The following is a 25,188-nucleotide window of genomic DNA, read 5'->3' as shown; positions in this document are numbered from 1 at the left end:
TCATCAAGTCCTGATCAGTCCTAAAAGCTATTAAATAAACAATACACTCATTCTAGGAAGAGTAATAAAACTAAGTCTAAGACGTATATTTACTATCAACCTAAACATGCGCCATGTCATTCACACATAAAAAAAAAAACAAGTAACCTTATCATTACATACAATAAAGTAGTGGATAATTTTGTTCATACTCCAACAGTTTTTGAATAAAATTTCGATATGTTTTTCGCAATTCGAGGTGATACTAAATGTGGTTAAAAATTAGTCACAAGTATTTTATGAACTGGTCATTCGCCGGATGCTGGTGGTCATTTACAGGTCATTTTACCTTCATAAATTATGAAAATATCTCTTTTCAAAATGAAACAGGGATCATGACTGCAGAATTAGTAAATATCCACTATTTTGTTGTGATTTCACTGATTTACACTGTTTCAATTCTTGAGAATACACAGAGCAATAAAATGAAGGATTATCATGATCTTACTTCACTGTGATCTGACATTGAAAAAAATTATTATGGTGAGAGCAATCCCAAGTAATTCTTTTGTCTCTTCTAATTATTTGGACAACTGTAATAACTATATCACTCTTATGAGCAAATGAAGTGTTGCTCTGCTAGCCGTACTATGGACGTTAAAGTTTAAATAGTTAATCTAAGGGTATGGTTTCTAAGCCTATAAATTGTTTTCAGTGTAGTAATTTTTACAATCGAAGCATATCTTCACTGAGTTGCTATAGAACAGTAATTTTCATGCAAATTGGAAGCTAATTTTTAGGATGAAATATTTCTCGCATAAAAAAGGAAAAGTGAATTTTCATTTATAATTTTAAAAATTTTACCTCTTGAACCTCCCGAACACTTTTGAGCATAATTTTCTTCGGTGTCGGGCTGTCAGGGGCAACGATAATATCACAAGGTGTAACTTCCGGTTCATCAGGTTGCATCACATGAGTCTGTTGCATTTCCGTAGCAAGTTCTTGATAACAAGATTCACCAGATCCACGTCGGCTTCCGGCAATGCACATTGCACGTCTAAAGAGACTTGCTAATACAGCACATAGACCACATTGCATACTAGTGGCGCTACCACGACTTGACAGTGATCCGCCATTGGTCCGTCGACGGGTCCGAGTCCCGCGGGATTCGTGGTCACGCGACGCCAGTTTTATGGTCCTCTCTTTTGGATCTTCAAACTTCCGTTTCCGCCTGCGGTGATGTTCCCTCTGATTTTTACCCCCCTCCACCATCGACACCCGTTGTCGTATACTCTTTGGTCACTCAACTTTTTCCTCCAGCACCGAGCTTTGGATTTTGATCGAGATTTTTTTAGTTCACTTGTTTATGCTTTTTTGCCATCGTTTTTTTTTTTCTTCCTTTCTCCCCCCCAAACTCCTTTTTTGCACTCACAACATCCTACAGTTTATTTACACTACTTGATCTGGCACCTACTCAAACCATGATCGCAACACACTTCACTTAATATTATTACACAAGCCTTCGTGTTCTCTTAAAACACCTGACACTTTTCTTCTCTAAAGAAAGCAAAATTTTATTAAAGAAAAATGACTAATAATGTCCAAGTATGAGACAAACAATGAAGAGATTTTTTTTTTTAATATCATTTTTGTGTTATTAGCACATTGAGGTCATTAATCTTCTACTGACTCATCAGCAATTATTTGTCATTTATTTATTATTCTTATTTTTACATACATCTATTGCAAAAAAAAAAAAAAGAAATATAATTTATATCTATAGATTTAAAAAAAAAAATGGCATCAACAACTATTTTACCAACTTCAAAAATAATTTTTAATTTTTCATTTAAAAATATTAATTCATGAAAGATAAAAATAAAAAAATCTCTTCTATCTCACCCTTGTTCGCGAAGAGACACAATACTGGACTCTAGAGTCACAGTACTGAATACAATAGAATCTTCCAAACATGATAAAATTGATTGAATCAAAAAAAATAAAAAAGCAACAAAAAACAATTCAATTGTTAATAACAATAAAATACTATAAAATAAAAACAATTAAATTAATATTAACATTAATATCATCATTAAATGATATCATTAACTATAGCGATTATTTTATTAATAAAATAATCATCGATTTATAATAATAACAATAACAATAATATTATCATTATAATTAGAAACAAAATTTCAGATATAGAGGCACAAATAGCTTATTAAATAACACACGAAGCGTCAAGCGATCCGCGCCAGCCGGCCGCTTTCCACGCACTGACATCGCCGTGAAGTCTTCGAGGGTGGCGACACGGTCGTCAGAGTCTTCAGCTGTCTAGCGCCGGGCTCACGACTGTCTCTCCTCTCCCCCGCACTCACACACTTATATATGTACACACACACATATACTAGCACTCATCTCTTTACCCCTCTCAAAATCAACGTCTACCCCACCTCATACTCTAGGCACTGTTATATACTATTGAGGGGAAATATCTTGACAATCGGGTCTCTCCGACACAATTCGACACAGATCGGCCAAGTGCTACTCACTCAGCAAAACCGGGAAGGAGGTAAGATCAATAACAAACCACCGAATGCTGAATCAAGGAAGAGGAGAACGAGAGGAGTGTAGGTAAATGTATGATAGTTATTTGAGGGGTTAGAGGCAATATTGAGATAATGTTACCGACTGATGGGAAATCTAATTTATCGATACTCGGTCGGTAAATAAGAATTAAAAATTAATTTTGATTCAAAAAATGAATTTTAAGAGTTTTTTTTTTTTTTTTTAAATTACTTTTATCTTTTTGAAGTTATTTATTAGATGGTGTGAAATATTAATCATGTTGAAGGATATTAAATTAATTTAATTGAATGTCGGAAATTCCTACAAAATATTACACCAGTAGAAGTAGGAAGTTATTATCAATTATAAAAAAGCTGTCAATCAATTGATATGCATCAAATATTAGTTATAGTATCTAGTTCTATTTCTGTTTATCTCAATCCACGTGATACCTTTATCTGCAAAAAAAAAAAAAATCAATGAAACTAAAAACGACGAGGCAAATGTTAATTATATAATACCATAATTAAGTATAGTTGAATCTTATTAAATTCAGACTAAATAAGAGGTCATAAACTTGAACAAAAATACTCCGTAAACTAGAGGGTATTGAAATGCAGATCATTGACCCCAACAAGTGCATCCCCACACCCTTGATGTCGTTTTATTCAAATACCATTTCTATGTCAAGTGAATAAAAGAATCGAAATCTAGGCATAAGTGATACATTCAACAGTAGCAATTTACATGGACATTTGGATTTTTCGGAAAAAACTATATTCAACCAAAGACCATTGAAAAACCCCCGGAGAGTCGTCGAAGGATAGCTGTATAGTAGAGGAGGGATGCGGCTCCTGTTAGTGTCAGCGAAGCCGTTGATAGAACGATATAGAAGGTTTAGAGAAAGAAAGCTTGATAATCAGATGCGCGCGCATCAGCAAAGCTCCCGGGAAGCTTACCCACATGTCCGGGTATACTATCGTGTCCTTGTGTCCTCCCTAAGCTCTTTAATTTCATCATTATACATTAGCAATTGATGATAATTAGATTCTCATAATGCTAAGCTTCATTACTGATAAACAGCCATCAAGTGGATAATTAAAAAATAGCTGCAACTGACAGCTACATGGACAATCAAGGAAACGATTTACTGCTGTATTAAGACCTTTTAAATTGCAAGCATGGATTAAGGAATTCTTCCTTTTTCTAAAAAACGATTGAGCTATCAAGCAAAAGTATTATCAATTTTTATTATTATCAATTTTTTTTAATTGACTTGAAGAACATTTGAGCAATTAAGTGGAATAATCTGCCACTGTATCCAATCATGACTGTGAAATTGGTGGCATTTAGTAGAGGATTTGTCACGACTGAACTTTGGATTTTGATTCAAAAGATACTATAGAGATTTAGAATTAAATTCTTTACTAAATCTCTACTACAGTATAAAAATGTTATATAGACTTTCATATAATCACTTGATTCATGCTAGATACTGGTTAACACGATTTCTAGACGCTTTCTATAGTCCAGTTGTGATTATTCTAGAAAAGCTCTACTTAATTCTAGAGGTTATTTTTTCAATTTTATTTTGTAAAGAATAGTGTTACAAATAATCGGATTTATTCATGATTTTGGGAACATTTAAAATATTAATTACCATTTAAACTGATCTTTCTTACAGGTAATTGGATGAAAAAAAAGCAGTAATTTATTAATCCTAATTCAAATCAATCAGTTTAAAAATTTGAAATAATTTTTTTTCTCGAAATTGAGTCAAACGAGTTTATAAAAAATGAATTCAACTTTGTGTGACGTGAAACGTATTGCTTACATGAATCTAATTAATATTAAATAAAAAATGTTAATGAATATCGCTAAAGTTCATCGATTAAAATGTGTAAAAAAAACCCCTTATGGTAGGAGTAAAATTTTACACCACAGTAGATCTTATCTACTCTCTTAAACTGAATCAGTGAAAACTACTGCGAATTAGTGAATATTTACTGATATTCAGTGCCAATCCAATGACTGATTCATTCAGTGACATGATTGATTACTGGGTATGAATACATATGGACATATGAAGTTAGTCAATGATCGATATATATCGAAATAATGAGTGACTTTCTCCTGATTGGTTACTTCATTTATGCGGGAAATTTAAAAAATTAGTAGGGGAAAGTGGGGTCAAATGAAATACCAAAAGAAAACGTAAATCAATTAATTAACCATTGTGTCAACAAATGTTAATAATTTTTAATGCATTAATGAATAGAGAAATTGATAAATAAAAAGTATAATAAGCGTTTTTAAACTTATTTGAATAAATTAGTACATTTTCTCGAGCGTTTGACTTCGCCCCCGCGTTCTATTTTACCCTTCCTTACCCTAATTTGCATTGTACATCCTCAGTGTGCACTTTGTATGCACTAATTTCGAGTGTTTTTAAAACAAAATGAAAAGACCTAAAGACTTGATATGAGCTTTCACATAACAGAAATACTATTTTTACTCTCAGAAGATATAAAAATAAATCATCATATCGATAATATTTTATCAGAAATGATCGAGTAATTTTTAATAGACAAATATGTGTTGTGTCTAAGTAAAAAAATCTTATATTATTTGAATTGAAAAGAAGTGCATTTCGTGGTAAAGCAGAAGTGATCTAAGGGAAAAAAGAGATGTATAAAGAAACTACTAGAGGGTTGAAAATGGACCTGCAGGTAATTTACTTGATGGTCCTGACTCGCTGCACCCTCAAGACACCCACAGAAGAACACAGCCTTCATGGTCTGCTGGGACTTGATACGAAGTTTCATTCGGTTTTCTCTTTTCTGTTCCCTCTTCACTCAGAAATATATATATATATATATATATATATATATACATGTATACTTCCTAGTGCTGTTAGTAAATATTACTTAACTTTATTACCTGTCTTATGACGTCATCTTGATTAATATACGACCACATGTGCACAAAGGATCTACAAAACTTTATCTTTTTATCCTTCGTAAATATAAACTGAGCTTATAAAACTATTCTATGAATAACTTTTACGCTCAAAACATACTTGATTGGTTCTCGTAAGAATCTGAAAGTGGGAAGTGATTATTCTCTAGATGATCTCTGATAGATTTCTAAACTAATACATTTTTTATATCCAAGTTAATAATCATGACATTACTGAGAGATATCTTTGGAGTAAAAAAATACTCCATTATCCTCTTCTAAAAAATTGATTACTATCCCCTCTCTATCTACAGACTTAAGGGCCTTCTATTTCCTGTACTTGATATTACTACGGCTAGATAGCGCTACGTTCACTTTACAGCTAGAGTCTCTTAAATTTGTTTTTAACAATATGTGTTTTAATATTTTAAGGCTCCTGTAGGAAATGTAATGCTATTGCTCTTCGGTTTTTTTTGTTGTTGTCAATGTTATGCCATTTTAGCCCAACTGTGGGGATGTCTAGACAGTATTTGCACTTCGCGCCATATTGGAGAAAAAAAATTATAATTAAAATTTGTAACAAACTATGACTATGTAAAAGCTAGGCAGTATGGGCTAAGAGCTCGTGCATTTCTCTTCTTTTCCTAAGAAAAAACAGAGAAGAGTCCCTTAAGATCTGATGGGAATTTAGGCAGAACTTGAGCAATATGGCGTCGTCTTGCCAGACTCTATCTTAAGGGACTCTATTTGCAGCTTTCTGATTAGTGATCATAAAATAAATCTATTATTACTCTTATTGGTAATTGTATCAGATATAATTGAATTACCATTTTTGTAATCTTACATTCTGTATAAATTTAATTTAATAATTCTGTATTTGGCTGTGTAAGTTTTATCCAAAGCCTTTTTTTCCTGAAAAAAAAATTCTTATTCATGATTTTTGTACGCTAATATTAGACGCTTCAAGTTGTTTTTTGTACACGGGTCGTCCAAATAGGCTAGCGCTCTAGCCAATGTAAATTCTTTTTATGCATAAATAACATTCTTTTTGGTGAAAAAAATTGTATTTCACCTAGTTATTGTGTTGAGAAATTTTTGTGGTGGGGAAAATAATTATCTCGACATTTCGATAATTTGATCTCGGAAGTATGACGTGAATTGACACTATGCAATTTTTTATCATGATTTTACACCAGCAAAATAAAATCTGGCAAAAAAATATCAGACGGATTTTTTGATGATTTTTTTTTTGTAGAATGGAATAGTGAGATTGTAAAAAAATAACGACTTTTAGACTAATTTGTTTGAATAATTTTTGTTCACAAATTCAATTGACAAACAAAAAAAAAGTGTATTTGTTTCAACTATGTTCTAAATTCATTAGTTACTTCAATTATATCTGCCGTAGATTTGGCTGGAGTTTTAATGGGTTAATATGAACTTAATGTTCGATGATAAAATAAAAAATTTTCTATAATTAATGAAATTTTAAGGGTAAAAATGGATAAAATATAATCCAATAGTTTTTATTTATATTTGTAAGACAGAAAAAAAATGTAATGTCCAATGAATATTTGAGACTCAATAAGACTCGTTCTAAACAGATCTCGAAGAGACTCTTTCTTGGTGTAGAATATAAGATACCTTAGAGTCTATCTTCACCCCTTTTTTTTCTCCCTTTCATTTTACTTTACTCTCAGTCCGTTAATTAATCACTGCTCGATTCGTCAGAGCATATCGTCGACTCTAATCGATATTTCCCTCTACTTTTCAAAGCTCTCTCCTGCGTTCCCCTTGGCAATCGTCCGTATACATCTACATAACCATCACATTACCGTTTCTATCCTCCTCAAACCGAAGCCATTATTTAACCGACAAATCGTTAATTATGCGATTGATTAGGTAAACATCGGAAAATCAACTTTAAAACCAATATCATTCATTTTTCACTGCGTCACTCCTCTCATTAATTTTGTGTTGATTTTTTTTATCGCAATTGTTCTTATGGAAATAGTTAGTCAAATAAACTGAGGGTTAAAAGTGAATTTCCTTGATTTTTATCGAAAACCAAAACGATTTAATGCTGTTCAAACACTTGAATCTTTTTCCACTTTAGTTATTAATATTTATTTTTAGTTACTTTTTTTTATGATTTATTCGTAGTATTTGAGTGTTGATTTTAGTTTAATAAAGATGATTTTCTCCATCGTATAGTAATAGGAATAAAGATGATACACCATTCTATTATTCGATCTTTGAAGTTAATTTTTATTGTAAGAGACAGGAACGAAAATATAATTTATTAGAGTGAATAATTACGCTTTTAATTATAAAGCTTATTTATGAAAATAATTGTTTAATAATAAATGCATATTGTTTAACATTTATAATCATAGAAAATAATTAAAGGAATTATAGCAGAAAATATTTATCGTATACTGATAGAAGAGATTTATGAATGTTAAAAAACGATTTTTTAATTATTATTAAAATCAATGGTTTTTAACTGTTAATAAATATTTTATAACAATAAAAAAGCCTTAGTTATTAACACATTAGTGGTTTTATAATGAATAAATCTCATTTTATCGAAAAAGAAATATTTTTTAACAGTTAAAAAATAGTTTTTAACAATTAATAAACCAACGATCGCAGCGCCACCTAACGTTATATCAACTAGAACTGCCATATTTATCAATTCACCCTTCATAACCTCACTTTTTGCCTTCTGCATATCTTTTATTAATAGAAATATGTATGAAATAGAACCAAATCCTAACCTCATTCGAATTTTATGTCATTTTATATTAAAAAAACCACATAATCCACAATAAAATATAAATAATACATAATAATATAAATTATAAAATATATATTATACATATAAATTATTACATTAAATTCCTTAGTAGCTAAAAAGATTCATCAACTGTCAAAAAATATTTTTTATACTGTAACAAAGTATATTCAATAGTTAAGATACAATTTTATAATTATTAAAAAATATTTTTTAACAATGAAAATGATTCTTTCATTATTAAAAATCTCTTCACTGTAAATTTTAGTGTTTTAAAACGTTTCTAAGTGTTTCTTTTATTATTAAGAATCTCTTTTATCAGTGTATAAATTCGTAGAAAAATCAAATTATTGCTGTTAAAAAATTTAAATCAATTTTTATTGAATAATAAGACATTAACATTTATAATAAAAATTCCCAAAATCTTTGGTAGAAGTTAAAAGTAAGGTAAATAAAATAATTCCGTAAACAATTGGTTGAATGACCTAGACATTACCTTAAAAGCATAAAACAACATTCAAAAACGTTTATAAATAATTGAAGAGAAATTGTGGAAACTACAAAAGGTTCTCAGGTAATGTTATCTCATAGTGAGGCATCGCGAAGAGCGACGATAATGTAGTTGCGCGTTACCGGAAACGATAGGGGGGAACGGGGGAGGAGTTTAGCAGACCAGAGAGAAGCGTATTGATCGTACAGACTCGCCAAGAGCATCAGCGACAGCAGGCTCAGCACGCGTTTTCCTCATCGTCTTAGTACACTTTTTATTTCCACATCGAAAGAAATTCGATTACTTTTTAGAAAAAAAAAAAAAATTTTCTCTCTCTCCATCTTTCTTATATGCTCTCTCTTTCATCGACTTTTTATGCAGCATTAAATTTTTTTTCTCCTCTGCTTTGTATAAAACTTATTTAATATTAAATTGGAAAGAAAATTGAAAGTATATTGAATATGTTGTCAAACGAATTTCAGACAAATTTTTTTCAATACAGTTAATATAATAAGCATTGATGTCAGCAAATTAAAGATATATCTATTTTTATATTTTAAAAGATATTAATATTAAAAGTGCATTATTATTATTTGCTCATAAAACATCATCATAGTCACAAAATAATGCAGCAAATAATACAAAATATTCATAAATTTAAATGGAAATCACTGGTCGGTAAATGATTGAGTTGTTGATAAAAAATTATGAAGCTTCAACTTTCCTTTTCACTTCATAAAAATTCCTTGCTTGCAAAGTAAATTTTATTCTGTTTGTACGGTGTACTATGATTACTCTGAATCGTAGAGTATTTTTTATTCAATCCTTCTCTCCATGTGAACGAACTTGAAGGAATTTTTACGCCCAAATAGTTATTATTTTAAAGCAAATCACAAATAATATCACAATATAATCAATAATGAGTATTATTAACAAAAAAAAACCCTGCAATTCTCAACTTTAGAAGTGTTTTAATATAAAACACTTAAAGTGTTTTAAAAATACACGTTACCCATTTGATTAACAATGTAGTAACTTTTTAAACACTTCTAAGTGCATTAAAATTGACTACAATGTTAATCAAATTGGTAACGTGTATTTTCAAAACACTTTAAGTGTTTTATATTAAAACACTGCGTTTTGTAGTGTAAAGGATTATTAATGTTGAAAAAAAAAAATGAATGAATTATTTCATGTTCTGTTGTGATAATTATTTTTCGATTCAACCGTCGGTAAATTACCTTCCGATTAATTATTTATAAAAATAGTATATTTTATATATTAATAAAAATTAATGTTCTAAATAACACCCTATTGTTTTTAGACTTCTTTTCGCTTGATATATTCTCTCTCTCCTAACTCCTACTGCTACTTAACAAGAAAATGAAATTTATTGTCAATATTACCACAAGAATGGGAAAACATGTAAAAAACATTAGTGAAAACATTAAAAACGTTTTCAAAAATTTTTTGTCTTATAATAGAATGGCATAAATTGTTTGAAAGAAGGAAAATATTACTTTATTGCAATGCTGTGTTAGAATGTATTAAAAAGATCGTTGAAATAATTAATTGTTAATGATGAATCAAAAAGGAACAAGTGTAAAAAGAAGTGAATGGATATTAATGATAATAATAAATAGGAAAGACTTACTGCTATCGGGAAATTGGTGTTTCTTGTTAATACAAATTGTACCGTCTTTATGTAATCCACTACTTGTCTGTCTCAACACGTGACTGTCTAGTATTTCTAGGAATTTTTTTTTTTTTTTCACTTTTAAACATTTAATGAAAATAATTCCATTATGAGTTTGAACAGTAGAGTAGAATAATATGTATTTATTAAAAAAAAAAACAATCATATTATATTTTAAAAAATTATTTCCGTTATTGCATTTTTCAAAAAAGTTTATTGATTAATTTTTCAACATTCATTTTCGCACGGAAAAATGAGTGTACCCGAAACACATAAAAGTTGCCAACAATATATGCACATATATATTTTTTTCCGGAAGGGATTGAAGAATAATACACTGATAGAAGAGATTTATGAATGTTAAAAAACGATTTTTCAATTATTATTACAATCAATGGTTTTTAACTGTTAATAAATATTTTATGACAATAAAAAAGCCTTAGTTATTAACACATTAGTGGTTTTATAATGAATAAATCTCATTTTATCGTAAAGAAATATTTTTTAACAGTTAAAAAATAGTTTTTAACAATTAATAAACCGGCGATCGCAGCGCCACCTAACTTTATATCAACCAGAACTGTCATATTTATCAATTCACCCTTCATAACCTCACTTTTTGCCGTATTCATATCTTTTATTAATAGAAATATGCATGAAATAGAACCAAATCCTAACCTCATTCGAATGTTATGTCATTTTATATTAAAAAAACCATACAATCCACAATAAACCATGAATTATATTTATTACATTAAATTCCTTAATAGTTAAGAAGATTTATTAACGGTTAACAAATATTTCTTGTACTGTAACAAAGGTATGTTTAATAGTTAAGATACAATTTTATAATTAATAACAAATATTTTTTAACAGTTAAAAAGCTTCCTTTATTATTACAAATCTCTTCACTGTAGATTTTAGTGTTTTAAAACGTTTTTAAGTGTTTAAAAATCGAGACAACGTTAATCAAATAGGTGACGTCATATTAAAACACTTTTAATGTTTCAAAATAAAACACTAAAATTATCAGTGTTTTGTCAGTATATGAAAGAAAATGTTAAAATAATTATCATTGATATGTGTTCAACATGCAATTTCCTTTGAAATTGAATCATTTTGAAAGTAATAATAAAAATTTATTTTGTTTTGTCAGAAATTTCTTCCGTAATTAAATCGTTAAAACAGTGACGATTACATTGGTAGAAAACATGCATTACTCGTAAAATGATTAAAAATAACTTGCATCTAATAAACTTTTCATATTTAGCGATGGTCGATAAGTATAAAAAGAAATAAAAAAATAAACAGCAACAAACTGACATGCCACGCGACATATTAAAAAAAAAAGAACTTGTGAAAGGAGTAAAGCAAAAAACAAAAAGCATTAATAACACAATGGTTAGAGTAAAAGTTTTGATAAAAATCGTTGACGTCACTGAATGCAAAACACAATCACGATAACCTCGACATTCTCTGACGTATCTTGTGACGTTTTAACAAGAGTTAAAACTCATGGAAAACTGTTAAAAACGGAACGATGGAAAAAATAGAATGATAAAATTTCGTTCGAACCGAAATAGTAACTTTTATGATGATTAAAATTTAACGTAAAACTTTTAGTATTCTTGAAGACTATTTGTCATCTAAATCAATTAATGATTCACTCAGAATAGGAAGTTTGAATTAGCATTATTCAACTGAGTATCAAATTTATGATGTAGTTGGGGTAAAATTTCACCCCCCCCCTCCCCATCTCTCTATTATCTATGGAATGATTTTCTTTTCTTATGCTGATCACTTAAGACTGATATGTAAAAGTGATCACTTACCCGACTCAAAATTAGTTCAGGTATTCCGAAGTATGATTAGATCTGGATCAGACACTCTTTAATACAGCTGTCTAATCAGTTCCTGATTAAGATACAATATGGTGTTTTTTCAATCGATAATCAAAAATTATCGAATAATAAATTTTGCAATAATTCACAATAATTTTATGCATGTTTTAAAATATTATATATTATATGTTTCACAATATTAATCTTGATTAATTAATCACGACATATTTTACATGAAAATAAAAATAATAATAATAAAAATAGGTCTGAGCACACTTTGTCTTTGCTAACACGACAAACTTCCCATTAGTAATTGTTTATAACGAATTCAAATTGTTATAAACAATGTGTAATTGTTAAGAGTCATATCTCATCATTAATAATATTATTATGTTGAAAACATCCAAATCGGTGTGATATACGCATTAGTTAATCAATAAATACAATTTTTAATTGTTTATAACAAATTCATATTGTTATAAACAATGTGTCATTGGTGGAAGTCATATTTGGTTGTGAACAATAATGTCTAGTCAATATTGACTTCATTTTCGAATAAAATTGTTATTCTTCCGCTTAAAAGTATTTTAAATAGTTCATCTTTTCATTTATTTATTATTAGTTTTTTTGTTATAAAAAAAAAATGGCTTAACCGAATTTGTTTAAATTTCTTTCAAATTTTCTTTATAATAATATCTTTCGAATAAATTTTAGTTGAAGTTGATATCTCAATCCGTTCTTGAGATCTCGAAAACGAAAAAAATGCTGACATCCGTACAGACATACGTACGTACACACACGCATCATTCTAAAAATTGATCAGATATGCAATCGATGATATGATGAACTAAAAGGTTCAATGAAGGATTTAAAAGGTTTAATAAAGTCCCTTCACGATTAAAAACACAAATTATGAGAAACTTGTACGTATGACATAACATATTTTATTAAACTATAAATTTTTAAAAATTATTTATTATTGCATTATAGTAAAAATTAAAAAAGGAAACAATCAATAAAAGTAACTTTTTAATATAATATAACTGTGCTTTTTCCTACATCATTCGATTTTTATCCTCTAGAATTAAATTGGAAATAAAATTTCTAAATTATTATCCGATAACTTTATCAAAGAATAAAAAGAAAAAATAATTAAACACCCACTAGAGATATACAATTTTAGAAGAGATCAAGTTTTTAATCACTTCACTTAATTTTTACTCCAAAATAAAAAGTGAAAAAAATCTAGGGATCATTTAATCTTTGTCATTTTTTTTTTCTCTCTTGACGTAGAAAATAAAAATGAAGAAAAATTATTTCACCAAGACAGTTGAGAATAAAAGATAATGAGCTTTAAAATAAGCTCATATTCATCAAAATCCGGTCATTTTTCTCATAAATCTATTTATTGAAATAAAATTCTCGAGCTAGTTTTTTATTTCTTTTATAATATCATAAAAATGAACGTATAAAAAAGAGTAAAAATAAATATATTAAATAAACATCTAACTTGATTTAAATAAAAAAAGTACTAAGACTTTTTTAAATCATTATAATAAATATTTCAAGCATAAATACTTTTATTTCTTTCATTAAAAAATTTGCTGATTATGTGATTTGAATTTTAATATAACTCGGAGAAAAATCAATACATTTTTAGTACTTATTTCTACACTTCACTATCCATCAAATGGAATTTATTTTTAATGATTAATTACTTCTGATGCTGGTAAAAATGACATTGTTAAATCAGTAAAAAAAATAAAATAAATTTACTGATGAAGAAATATTTCTTAAGAGTCTTTGCGAAGGACACTTTCCTCTACACAGAGAGAATTTTTTCGCTGTTGTAAATTTTGACTTACTGTAAGTAAAATTCACTCCTGAATACACACATTTTTACTTCTGAACGTAGAATCGTGTACTTCTCATTGTTTTTACTTCCGAGCAGTAAAAAAATTCTCTTAATGTATGGATGACTAATCACAACCCGAGTAGCATTTAAGTGTGGTCAGAGAAGAGAGACGTAAATAGAAGTTTATTTCAAACAGGCCGATGTGTTCCAAAAATTTAGTATGTATTCTTATGGAGCCAAGTAGGAATTTATCAAGGTTGGCGTGGCCTGCGGTGATCCCTAAACAGGGATGCAGGTCTATTTTCTATGGTGTAGTAGAAATATGAGCCTAGTCTATTTCCCGGATTTTAAAATGTGGCCGTATTTAAGCAAATTTGATAAGGCCCATATTTAAAATGAAACACCTCAACGTATTTGGTCCATTAAAGGAACTAAAATCAGGCCCATAAAAGAAAAGTGTAAATGGGACGTAGTAAGATTATGAATCTCAGCCGGATTAAATTTATAAATTCGGTTTTTGAATAAAAAATAATATTAGTATATGATTACATAATTTATTTTTAAGATTTAATAAGTAACAATAATAGTTCGTATATAGTGTATTTAAAAAAAAATGTGAGTTATATTTTTGTAACCCTAATAGAGATAACTGCTAATAATATAGATTATTTTTGATACTTTATTACTGAAATACTTTATGTTTGCTTTATTATTGTTTTACCCTTTTTTTCTACACTGTAAATAAACCGGCGCTCGCAGCGCCACCTAACATTATATCAACCAGAACTGTCATATTTATCAATTCACCCTTCATAACCTCACTTTTTGCCGTATTCATATCTTTTATTAATAGAAATATGCATGAAATAGAACCAAATCCTAACCTCATTCGAATGTTATGTCATTTTATATTAAAAAAACCATACAATCCACAATAAACCATGAATTATATTAATAACTTTAAATTCCTTAATAGTTAAGAAGATTTATTAACGGTTAACAAATATTTCTTGTACTGTAACAAAGCTATGTTTAATAGTTAAGATACAATTTTATAATTAATAACAAATATTTTTAACAGTTAAAAAGCTTCCTTTATTATTACAAATCTCTTCACTGTAGATTTTAGTGTTTTATTTTAAAACGTTAAAGGTGTTTCAATATGACGTCACCCATTTGATTAACATTGTCTCGATTTTAAAACGTTTTTAAGTGTTTAAATACTTAATGTTAAAACACTTTTAATGTTTTAAAATAAAACACTAAAATTTACAGTGCACTCATCTAAATATTATTAATAACTATCTGTGGTCCCAATCTGACTTTGCTGTTGGGCATATGTAAATGTTTAAATAAATAAATAAATAAGAGTATTAAAAATAAAATCAACTGAAATCAAAAGTGATTATTTGAAAATATTTTTCAACTATTCAGAGCCGTGAATATTATTTTTAAAGGAGATATTTAATATTGCTAACTTTTAACAATGAAGTCCTTTCACTTTTTAAGAAGGAGCAACTGAGTGTCTTGGTTAATTTTACTGCACTAATTAATAAATTTCACTGGTAAATGAAATACTTGTTAGTTTTAATTGTAATAAAGTTTGTTGTATAAATAACAGACTATTGTTAGATGCAATTCTCTTTTGTTTAATACTCGACAGTTAACAGTTATTTTTTTTATTCTTCACGTCCAATCGTTTGGAAACAACGTTTTATTCGTATTTTTAGTGTCTAATTAAGAAAGTAATTACAGCGGATGGAGAATTTTTTAAAGTGAATGAATTACATCAAGAATACAATCAATCAGTTTTCTGAGTGTAAGATGTGTGTTTTTTTTCGGTGAACAATGTTATATTTCGTTTCTTATTATAATTAAACCGGTTTGTAACAATGTGTTTATATGATAGAAAATTGAATCTTTTTAAAGATATTTCTTAATGTTATATAATTACTGTATTTTACAAATATGAATGATATAATACAATAAATGCAACATAAAAACCTATTTTATCTTTTATATTCTATACAAAATAGCATATTTTGAAATTCAATTGAATTTTTAATTCAGTACATTTTAAGGCTGGGCTTTAGTTGAACATAACATTAAAAATAAAAAATGATATATTTATTTTATACTATAAACGACAATTGCAAAAATAAAATTCTTTTATGGTTGAGCTTTACTAACCTCAAATCACCTCAAATTTTGCACGTCAAACCATGCATTCACGTAAAAAATATTTAGGAATATTTAGAAAAGTGGCATACATATCGGAAAACAAAAATTTTTCGTACTAGTGTAATAATAAACGTAGAATAAATAATTTTTCAGTGAAGCGTTCACGACAAGTGCATTCGCCATGACACCTCGAAATTCACTAAAAAAACTATTTATTCTACGATCATTATAACACTTGTACTATCAATCTTTCTTTCCCAATGTGTATACCACTTTTCTACATATTCTTACATATTTTCCACATGAAAAAAACAAATAAAAAACGCACAGTTTGACGAAAAAAATTTGAAGTGATTTGAGGTTAGTAAGGCCCAACCTTAATTCTTTAGATTTAAAAAAACTATCTATATATTGGTTGCCCGAGAAAAAATAGAATAGGTTAACATTGATCTACTTAGATCTATTTTTTGGCACAATTAGATCTACTTCGTTCTGTGTACATCTGTTTTGATCATTTTAGATCTTCTGTGATCTCTGTAGATGTATTAAATTTTCCTTATCATCGAGATCAATGGAGATCTCCATAGACATACAGTAATTTGTGTAGATGTACAGTGATCTCACTAGATCACTATTTATATAGATTTACTTAGATCAAATTTTCTTTAGTTTTTTAGATATAAGTAGATTAAATTAGATCTAAAAAATGGCGAAAATGTGGATCTGTATATGTAGATCTATTTTATTTTTTTCGGGTGGCACATGAAGTATGACTTACTTATAATAAATACTTATACTTATAGAAATCAATTTAATTGCCTATTTTTCTCCGTCAGTATTTAAATCATTTCCATTTCAATCATATGAAGTGACAAAATATTCCCCCGATTATTTTAATTGACTCTAATTTACTGATATTGATAACAAGTAAACAAGCTAAAAATCCTATTAAAATAACGTAAACTCGTTCTAGAACAATGAAACCAAAATAAAAAAAGAGAAAGAAATCAGTGCAGAATAAATATTTATCGATTTGCAGTCATTCTCAGTCAGTATCTTATTTTGCCCTGTTTGTCTTATTTAGCATGTTTATTCAATCCCGAAACAAAGATAAAAAGCGGAAGTGAAAAAAAAAATTGAACAAAAGAGAGGAAGTGTGAGAAAGTTGCGCAAATATGTGACTCACCGGTCGCCGATAGGAGCGCCACCAAGTACCGTGGTGACACCGCCAAAAGGGGTAGATTCTTGTGTTAGGTATCATGTAGTAAATCACACCAACAACAATACCTATTCCGCCGAAAAAAATGATAAAATCCTATCACTTTTCATCAACAGAACCATCAATATTAAATGACAAATTAATGTTTACAGATTGTGATAAACAATCTGATGAATAAAAATGAATAAATAAGAAACGTACAAGTCACACAAGTACAATAGAAGTGGACAGAAACGGCCAATGATCTGATTGGCGCACGCTACGATGGCAGACAAGTGAACTACATTGAACCTTTTAAAACAATCGATTATAATATTTGTGAAATATAATATAACACTGTCACTAGACTTAGCACAATCGTGAGAATCCATTGGTTTCATTTCCAAGATTACCGAAAGGTAAAATTCAAGAACTGTATCACCTTAATAAAGAAAGCTGAAGGATTAGTTATCAAGAAGAACAAACAGTACCATACCTACTCTCCAAGAATTTGTTAAAATATTTTTATTCAACTCTTTTAGCTTGGTGGTTTGTGTCAGTAACCATCTCTTTTGGAATTTTCAAATTAAAATCCATGCTATAGCATGTCATTGCGACTATATATAGTGACAATCTGTTGAATTACACTAAAATATAAATAATGAAAGATAAATTAAATTAAAATATAATTGATATATTTTACTAAAACATAAATAATCAAATTATTCTTAATGTACAAGCGTGACTGAAAGAGTTAAACAATTCCAAGATCCAACAACATCAAACAAAGAAAACCAAAATACACTTGCAGTATAATTTGACTCGAAATTTCAGTAATGTAACGAGTGAAAATTAATTTCCATTGATAAGTAAAACGAAGAAAATATGATTGGGTATTGTGCTACAATATCAGGTCATAAATCTTTTGATTTAAAAATTATTTTAATAAATATAAATGTAAACATGAATGATTATTTTATCTGTTAGAATATTTGTTAAATATTTGTTTATCAATTTGTACGTAGAATTAGTATTCAATTATTATTTATTTTGAACATACAGAATTAAGTGTGATTCTTTTTGTTTTTGCATAAATACATCTTTTTAGACTTTCCTTTCAACATATCATAGTGTAATCTTTTGGACTTAATAAAAATAAAACTCTCTATAATATTGGGTTAGTAGTAGAATAGTGACACACCTAGAATGGCTTTTAATGTTATATTTTTATTTAATAGCCAACCAACTTTGATCTCTAATGCAATCATCGTGTGCATCATTGACTTGTGTCCATCATCAGAGCAGAGACATTGTGGTAACATCAACAATCTATAATGCTTAAATTGTTAAAGTATTTCACTATTCTCTTGCCAATAATTTATAATTATTACTTCATCATTATATACACTTGATGATAATTTGATCAGTAAACTGAAATATTTACTAAATTCATTTCAAAAAAATAAGTATTGTTTTTTTATTTGTCATAATTGTTTTCTTATAATTGATGATCATTTATTCATCAGCCAACATCTTAAATTCATTTCATAACAATAATTAATGAATTAAAAATCTTTAGCACAAAAATTGGGAGTCATACTTGTGCACTAACATCAAAATGTATACAAAGTTGGACTCAACAATCTTTTTTTCTTCATGTACATCTTCGATGACAAACTCTAGATATTTATGGGGGAAACAACTCATGTTCAAAGTTCCCTCTCGTTTGCCATAAATAAACCGGTAACCCTAATTACTAAAATTGCTAAAGATAAAAATAAATAAATGACATTGGTGGATGTCAATGAATTATTTCTTATCTTATAATTTTTATTGAGGATCCTAAGCTTGTCAGCAGAACCGCAATTAGATTATAAAAGGATTTGAGACCTTACTTACCTCAAAGAGCCCTTGGAGAATTGTTCCGGAAACGTTTTCATCCAATGATAATGGCTTTAGAAGCTCACAAGAAGCTACAGGCTGTCTGGATGGTAATATCATTGTAGAATAGGCACTGAAAGAGTTCAAAATAGTTTAATAGCTAGACTTTAGTGTTTATTCTTATCGTTTATAACATTTTTATTATGAAGTAATATTTTTATAGATGATTATTAATAATTTGCCGGTTGAGAGCTATGTTGTTTTATCAAATAAAGCTCTAACTGTTGGAAAATAATAAATTTGTTGACTTCTCATACCTTCAATACACTTCAAACGTTTAATAAATAATTATAAATAAACTGCAACTTTTTGTAATGATTATTATTGTAGAAAAATAACTGAAATAACATTCATTTTTATAAAAAAAAGTTGTTAGACAACTACATTGCAAAATAATTGTCATATTTTTAATGCATGTTTACAAATAATGCATAGCTTTTGTCTAACATCATTTCGAAAATCATATTTTTCTGTTATTTCGCATTTATTGTGCCATAAATTAGCTGAAATAAGCATATTTAATTACATTAATAATCATAAAAATTACCAATCGATTATAATTCGATCGTGATTTAAGAGCATTAGAAGCTGGAAAAGTTTCAAGACATTTTATGCAATTATACTGAATAAATTACATTAACTAACCTATACAATTGTTAATTAATGTTAGTTGTATAAAATTTGAGTAAATCAACACTAAAAACGCGTGTAAAAAAGGTTTTTCTTTTAATAAAAACACTCACGACACGCACACACGGCAATCCGACGCCGACAGTCAGCCATGTTTGATGCCATCTTGTGTTGTTAAAATGACTGTCTTTTTAAAAATAACTTTACTATCGGTAATAAAGAATCCATGCAAGAAAAAAAACAGTCGATAACAAAGAAATTGATTTTGATGTCGAGGTTGTGGTAATCAATCGATTAATCTCAAACGATAAAATATAAAATGGCGATAGTATCAAATAGTGAAGTAATATAAAGTGATTTTTTTCCTGAAAATTTAATTAGTATGTAGCATGGAGAATTAATTAATCAATAAATTATGGTAATTTGAAGTGATAAACTAATTTTTTATTTAATCATATATTAGAAAACGAGTGTTATAAAAATTTTTTGTCATATACTGTACGATTGTAGGATTCAGAACATCTCAAACCCTCTTCCAGTGACAAATACGATATGAGTGAAACTGAGGAAGTTGATACCTCAACATCAGATGACAATGAACGTCCTTCTGGCGAAAGATGGGCCCCAGTTGGAGCTAATGATGGTGATAATGAATTTATTGATGAATACAAATGTGCAACCACTACAGAATGGTAATTGTGAATCAATATTATCCATTACATTCCTAAAATTAATCAACTAATTAGAAGCTTATACAACTATATTCTAATAATATTCTTGGTTTTGGTAGCTACACATCAATTATTTTACAACCTTAATCAATCAATAATTAAGTTAAATTTAACTAATAATAATTATAAATATATTGATTAAACACTTACTAACTCACTGTTTTCTAGTCATTCATATGATACTGACAGACTTAAAATGCTGGAAGAGGAACAAGAAGTACTTAATTCATCTTTAATTGCACTAACAACACACTTTGCCCAGGTAGTAATCCTATTAATCATTTATCAATTGGAAATAAGTAATGAATTAGCAGTAAAAAAAATTTTAAATACTGAATTTGTGATAATAGAGTAGTTATAATAATTTAGTCATCAAAGTGGTGAAGTAGAAATGTTTCAGCATGGCTGAAAACACGAATGAGATGTTTTTGGAGTTGCTTAAAATGATTAGTGATAGTAAAAACAGTACTCCAAACCCGTAGAAAATTGGTTTTCAACAGTTTCATATTTTTATCATTATTTTAAAGTGAAACTCTGAAAGATGGAGGATAAAACTTTACGACCTTTTGATATAAAACTGAAAAATCTTTAATTTTCATTCAAAGTCTTCATACTTTCTGTAGAATACAAGATATCATAAATAAAGATATTGAAAATTAATTAAATATTATTTTTCTGTCTTAAACCATACGGAATAGGAGGAAAAATTAAAAGAGTTTTTAAATTTAAAATTAAAAGCTCTTCAATTTTTATTTAAAACTGTTTTTCGTATTTCCAATAATTTACGAGATAATCGCAAAAAGCCGAAGATGGTGACTAGTTTTTTTTAATGATTTCATTTCTTGCTCAGGTTCAAAGAACTTTTTACTACCACTAATTATTTTTAGTCGCTTTGAAAATATTCTCATGCTAGAAAATCTTTTTTTGCCAATATTATGTTCAGACTACAGAGAATATTTAATACCAAAAAAATATTAAATGTTTAATAAACAGGTACAATTTCGTCTTCGTCAAATAGTTGATGCTCCAACAGAAGAGAAGGAAAATTTACTAAAAGAGTTGGAAGAATTTGCATTTCGTGGTATACCTGATGTCTCAAATATTTTAACGATTAAAAGGAGATCATCTTCTGCATCTTCAGAGAGATATTGTAATAGTTACAATCAATTAGATGATGTTGAAGAAGAAGCTAAAATAGCTCAGCAACGAATAAAACAACGGGAATTGATTAATCAATTAAAAACACAATTGGAGGACTTGGAACGCTATGCTTATGAAACAGATGGTCAAGATCTACCTCAGAGTGTTATTCTCGAACGGCAGAATTTAATTATCAGTAAATAAAAATTAACATATCTTAGACTTAAATCATTTTTCAAGTTTAAATATTGCAGATGTTATAAAATATACTCATTGTTTTTCTTTGTAGATCATCTGAAGGAAAAATTAAATTTTAATGTCGATGATTTATGCAAGTTGTCTATTGATGATTTACGATGGCAAGTGGATCATGCTATCAACGAGGTAAATACTTTTATTATTTTATTTATAAAATTCCTCAAGTGGTAATGAAGATGTAAAAAAATGAAGTATCATTTTTTAGAGTTATCATAAAAATGTAGAATAAATTGATAAAATTTGATAACAATAAAGTATTTATAAAATAATTTTTAATACAATAAAATGAGATAAAGATTATTAGTTTATAAAATATAAGTCTAAAAAAAGATTTAGCAGGTTTTCAATGAAAGGTTTTAACGATAAATAAGATAAAAAATTGAAATAAAACAAATTATTATAAAATTTTCGATTAAATTTTACTTTTAAAGTTCTAAAAAATAAGATAATCTTTTTGTTTAAATAAAGTATTTCATTTTTATTCATTAATATTACCACTTAATAATGCCTCAATGTTATTTCTTATTTCATTAAATCTATTTCACAATAATCAACAGATTGTGAGTCCTTTGAAAATGAAAGAGCATTTAGTAAACCAACTGAAAACCCAAGTTAACGACCTGGAGCGATTTATTCACTACCTGCAAGGCGAGATAAGCACGGAAACATTGGCATGCACTTGTGCCTGTCCTGTGCATACAAATGGCGGTGGAGTGTCTAGTAAATCCAAGAAATGTAGTCAAGAAGCTGAACAGAGTGGTGCTAAAAATATGGCGACATTCAATACCGTAAAAAAAGTCATTACTCTGCTGCATCTGTATTTGGTTTCTCAACTAGGTTGTGGTAGTGATCGGCTTCGAAGAGATTTAAAGAAAAATTCAACAGTTCCAGCTTGGAGAGATCTCAGAACGCGATTGGATATCGCAGTAGAACATGTGATTGAAAGCGCTGTTGAGTTTGGGTGTGATGATGATAATGTATTTGAAAGTGTTTATGGATCTGATTCGGAATCAGTGAAGATTCATTCGAGTGCTAGACTAACGACAGCAGTGAGGAAACATCTAGCTATTTGTATACGAGACTTGATGCAACATGGCTTGATGGCTGATGTTAGCTCTAGTACCAGCGTTGTGCCATTTATTGGATGTTTTCCTCAACGAAAAACTGTCTCAAGTCATACTATGCACGCTTGGGAACTTATTGTCAAGTATTATGAAATAAAAAATGGCCATTTATACATTTCTAGTCCAGCTCAAAAATTGTCACAGAGCTTTAATTTAGATCTGGTCAGCGAAAAAAATTTATCACCAAAGCAAGTACGTATGAAGAATAAATATTTTTATCATAGTGCTTCGAGCTGATGGTTATTATTGACCGCAATGTTAACAAAATTCTGTGATGATTGAAAATGACAGCTTAGTAGTTTCAATCTGAATTAATCTAATTAATGAAATAATTTTCTTATTCAGTTTCTATAATTTCTAATTCATTACTTATTAATGATTATCTAATATAAAGTCATCCACTAAGTGATGATAATTATTTACTATATTCATTTGTAAGTGAGAATTACACTAATTGGTGAACAAATTCACTTGGAAAAAAATTCTAGATAATTCTAAGCTCAGATCAAAGTTATGATATTTTTATTATGAAAATGATTATTTATTTAATTTTAAATCAAAATGTATTTATTAAAATTCAAAAAATTATCTATCTATAATATAAAAAAGGTTAGGGATTTAAAAAAGAATTTTAAATTTTAATGAAGCTCATTAATAACTTGGATCTTTTTTTTTAATACTAAAATTCATTGAGTATTTCTTCTTTTTAATAATTTAAATTATTCAATCAGTCTTTAAGAATAAAAAAAATGAAGAAAATTATTAAGACAATTATTTCACTATCATGAATGAAAGCAAACTAAATCAAAATATGTCGAAATGTTTTAAGTAATAAAGAAAAGTATTTGCAATAGTAGATAATAAAAATACTTCAATGAAAAAGGAAATCATAGAACTTCATAAATTTAATGAAAATATTTGATTAATAGATTTTAATTAAATTTTTATCGATATGTATCTTTTGCAGAGTTTATTAATCACTATTGGAAATATCATCGCTACACATACACTTTACAAAAGAAGTTACAATGCTCATTTCAAAGCTTTCGTTTGTGCTGCACTAAAGTAAGTATTTATTTAAACAATAAATAACTTATCTAAGAGGTTAGAAAAACAATTTTTCATATATTAACAAAAATAATATTTTTTTTTAGTGCTAATAAATTGGTTATATGGCTAAGACTCGTATTACAATGCCAATATCTACTAGAAAATCACTACACGTCATGGAGTTATGTTGTTAAAACTGGTAAGAAATAAATAAACATTATTTTTTATTGTAAATAAACAATAAATTTATAAAAGTAATTTACTGTAATAAAATATTTTGCAGGATTTCAAGATGCTTTTCACACTCTAGACCGTTTAACAACAATCCATTTCGATCTTCCTGTCGATTTAGCAGTGCAACAATTTCAAAATATTAAAGACGCTTTTTGATAGTATTTTACATATTATCATTCCATTTTTTTTTTTAGATCTGAATCATTAGTCATTAATTGAAAAGAATTTTTTTCTCTTAAAAAGCTCTAATTGTACAAAATATTAGTTATTTTATTTTTATTTATACTCGTTTTATTTACAATACATTTTGAATTAGATATAATAACTTAACACATCATCATTGTTGAATATATACAAGAGTTTAATTATTAATAATTATTACTGTACACTTAGTAATCAAAAAAAAAAAGAAAGTACTTACACAAATAAATGTTGATTTATGGATGAAAAATTTTTAAAAATAAATTTTTTTGTTTACTTCATCTTGCCGCCGCCATGTTTGTTTATCATTGTT

At 28.1% G+C, this 25,188-nt stretch overlaps 2 protein-coding genes across 7 annotated transcripts in view; one reads left to right on the top strand and one right to left on the bottom strand.

Moving 5' to 3' along the window:
• Positions 1-20,286, bottom strand: part of LOC118071318 (uncharacterized) — a 72,107-nt gene extending 51,821 nt beyond the window's left edge. For 3 of the 5 annotated variants that reach the window (XM_035090405.1, XM_035090408.1, XM_035090407.1), the window contains exons 1-2: positions 1,882-2,023; positions 844-1,536 (exon numbers count right to left, since the gene is read on the bottom strand). In XM_035090405.1, coding sequence (XP_034946296.1) covers positions 844-1,251 — 408 coding nt within the window. In that variant the 5' untranslated portion in view covers positions 1,252-1,536; positions 1,882-2,023. Of the gene's footprint in view, positions 1-843; positions 1,537-1,881; positions 2,024-2,216; positions 2,338-19,465; positions 19,581-20,152 lie in introns of those variants that run through there. The other 2 variants (XM_035090409.1, XM_035090406.1) reach the window with 2 other exon arrangements.
• Positions 20,287-20,450: 164 nt separating this feature from the next.
• On the top strand, positions 20,451-25,063 carry LOC118071363 (RUN domain-containing protein 1). 2 transcript variants are annotated; one of them, XM_035090478.1, is made up of 9 exons: positions 20,451-20,555; positions 20,648-20,829; positions 21,037-21,130; positions 21,862-22,204; positions 22,298-22,392; positions 22,824-23,582; positions 24,358-24,455; positions 24,545-24,639; positions 24,724-25,057. In XM_035090478.1, exons 1-9 carry the CDS (start codon positions 20,553-20,555, stop codon positions 24,828-24,830), a joined length of 1,776 nt encoding a protein of 591 aa, XP_034946369.1. In that variant the 5' UTR covers positions 20,451-20,552; the 3' UTR covers positions 24,831-25,057. The 2 variants fall into 2 exon arrangements, with proteins under 2 accessions (XP_034946369.1, XP_034946370.1); XM_035090479.1 differs by lacking the exons at positions 20,451-20,555; positions 21,037-21,130 and having other exon boundaries at positions 20,661-20,829; positions 24,724-25,063.
• The last annotated feature ends 125 nt before the right edge of the window (positions 25,064-25,188 follow it).

The sequence above is a fragment of the Chelonus insularis genome, unplaced genomic scaffold (assembly GCF_013357705.1).
Source record: "Chelonus insularis isolate UGA/USDA-ARS -01 unplaced genomic scaffold, ASM1335770v1 contig_77_pilon, whole genome shotgun sequence".
NCBI classification, from domain to species: Eukaryota; Metazoa; Arthropoda; class Insecta; order Hymenoptera; family Braconidae; genus Chelonus; species Chelonus insularis.
This window is presented reverse-complemented; position numbering and strand designations above follow the sequence as displayed.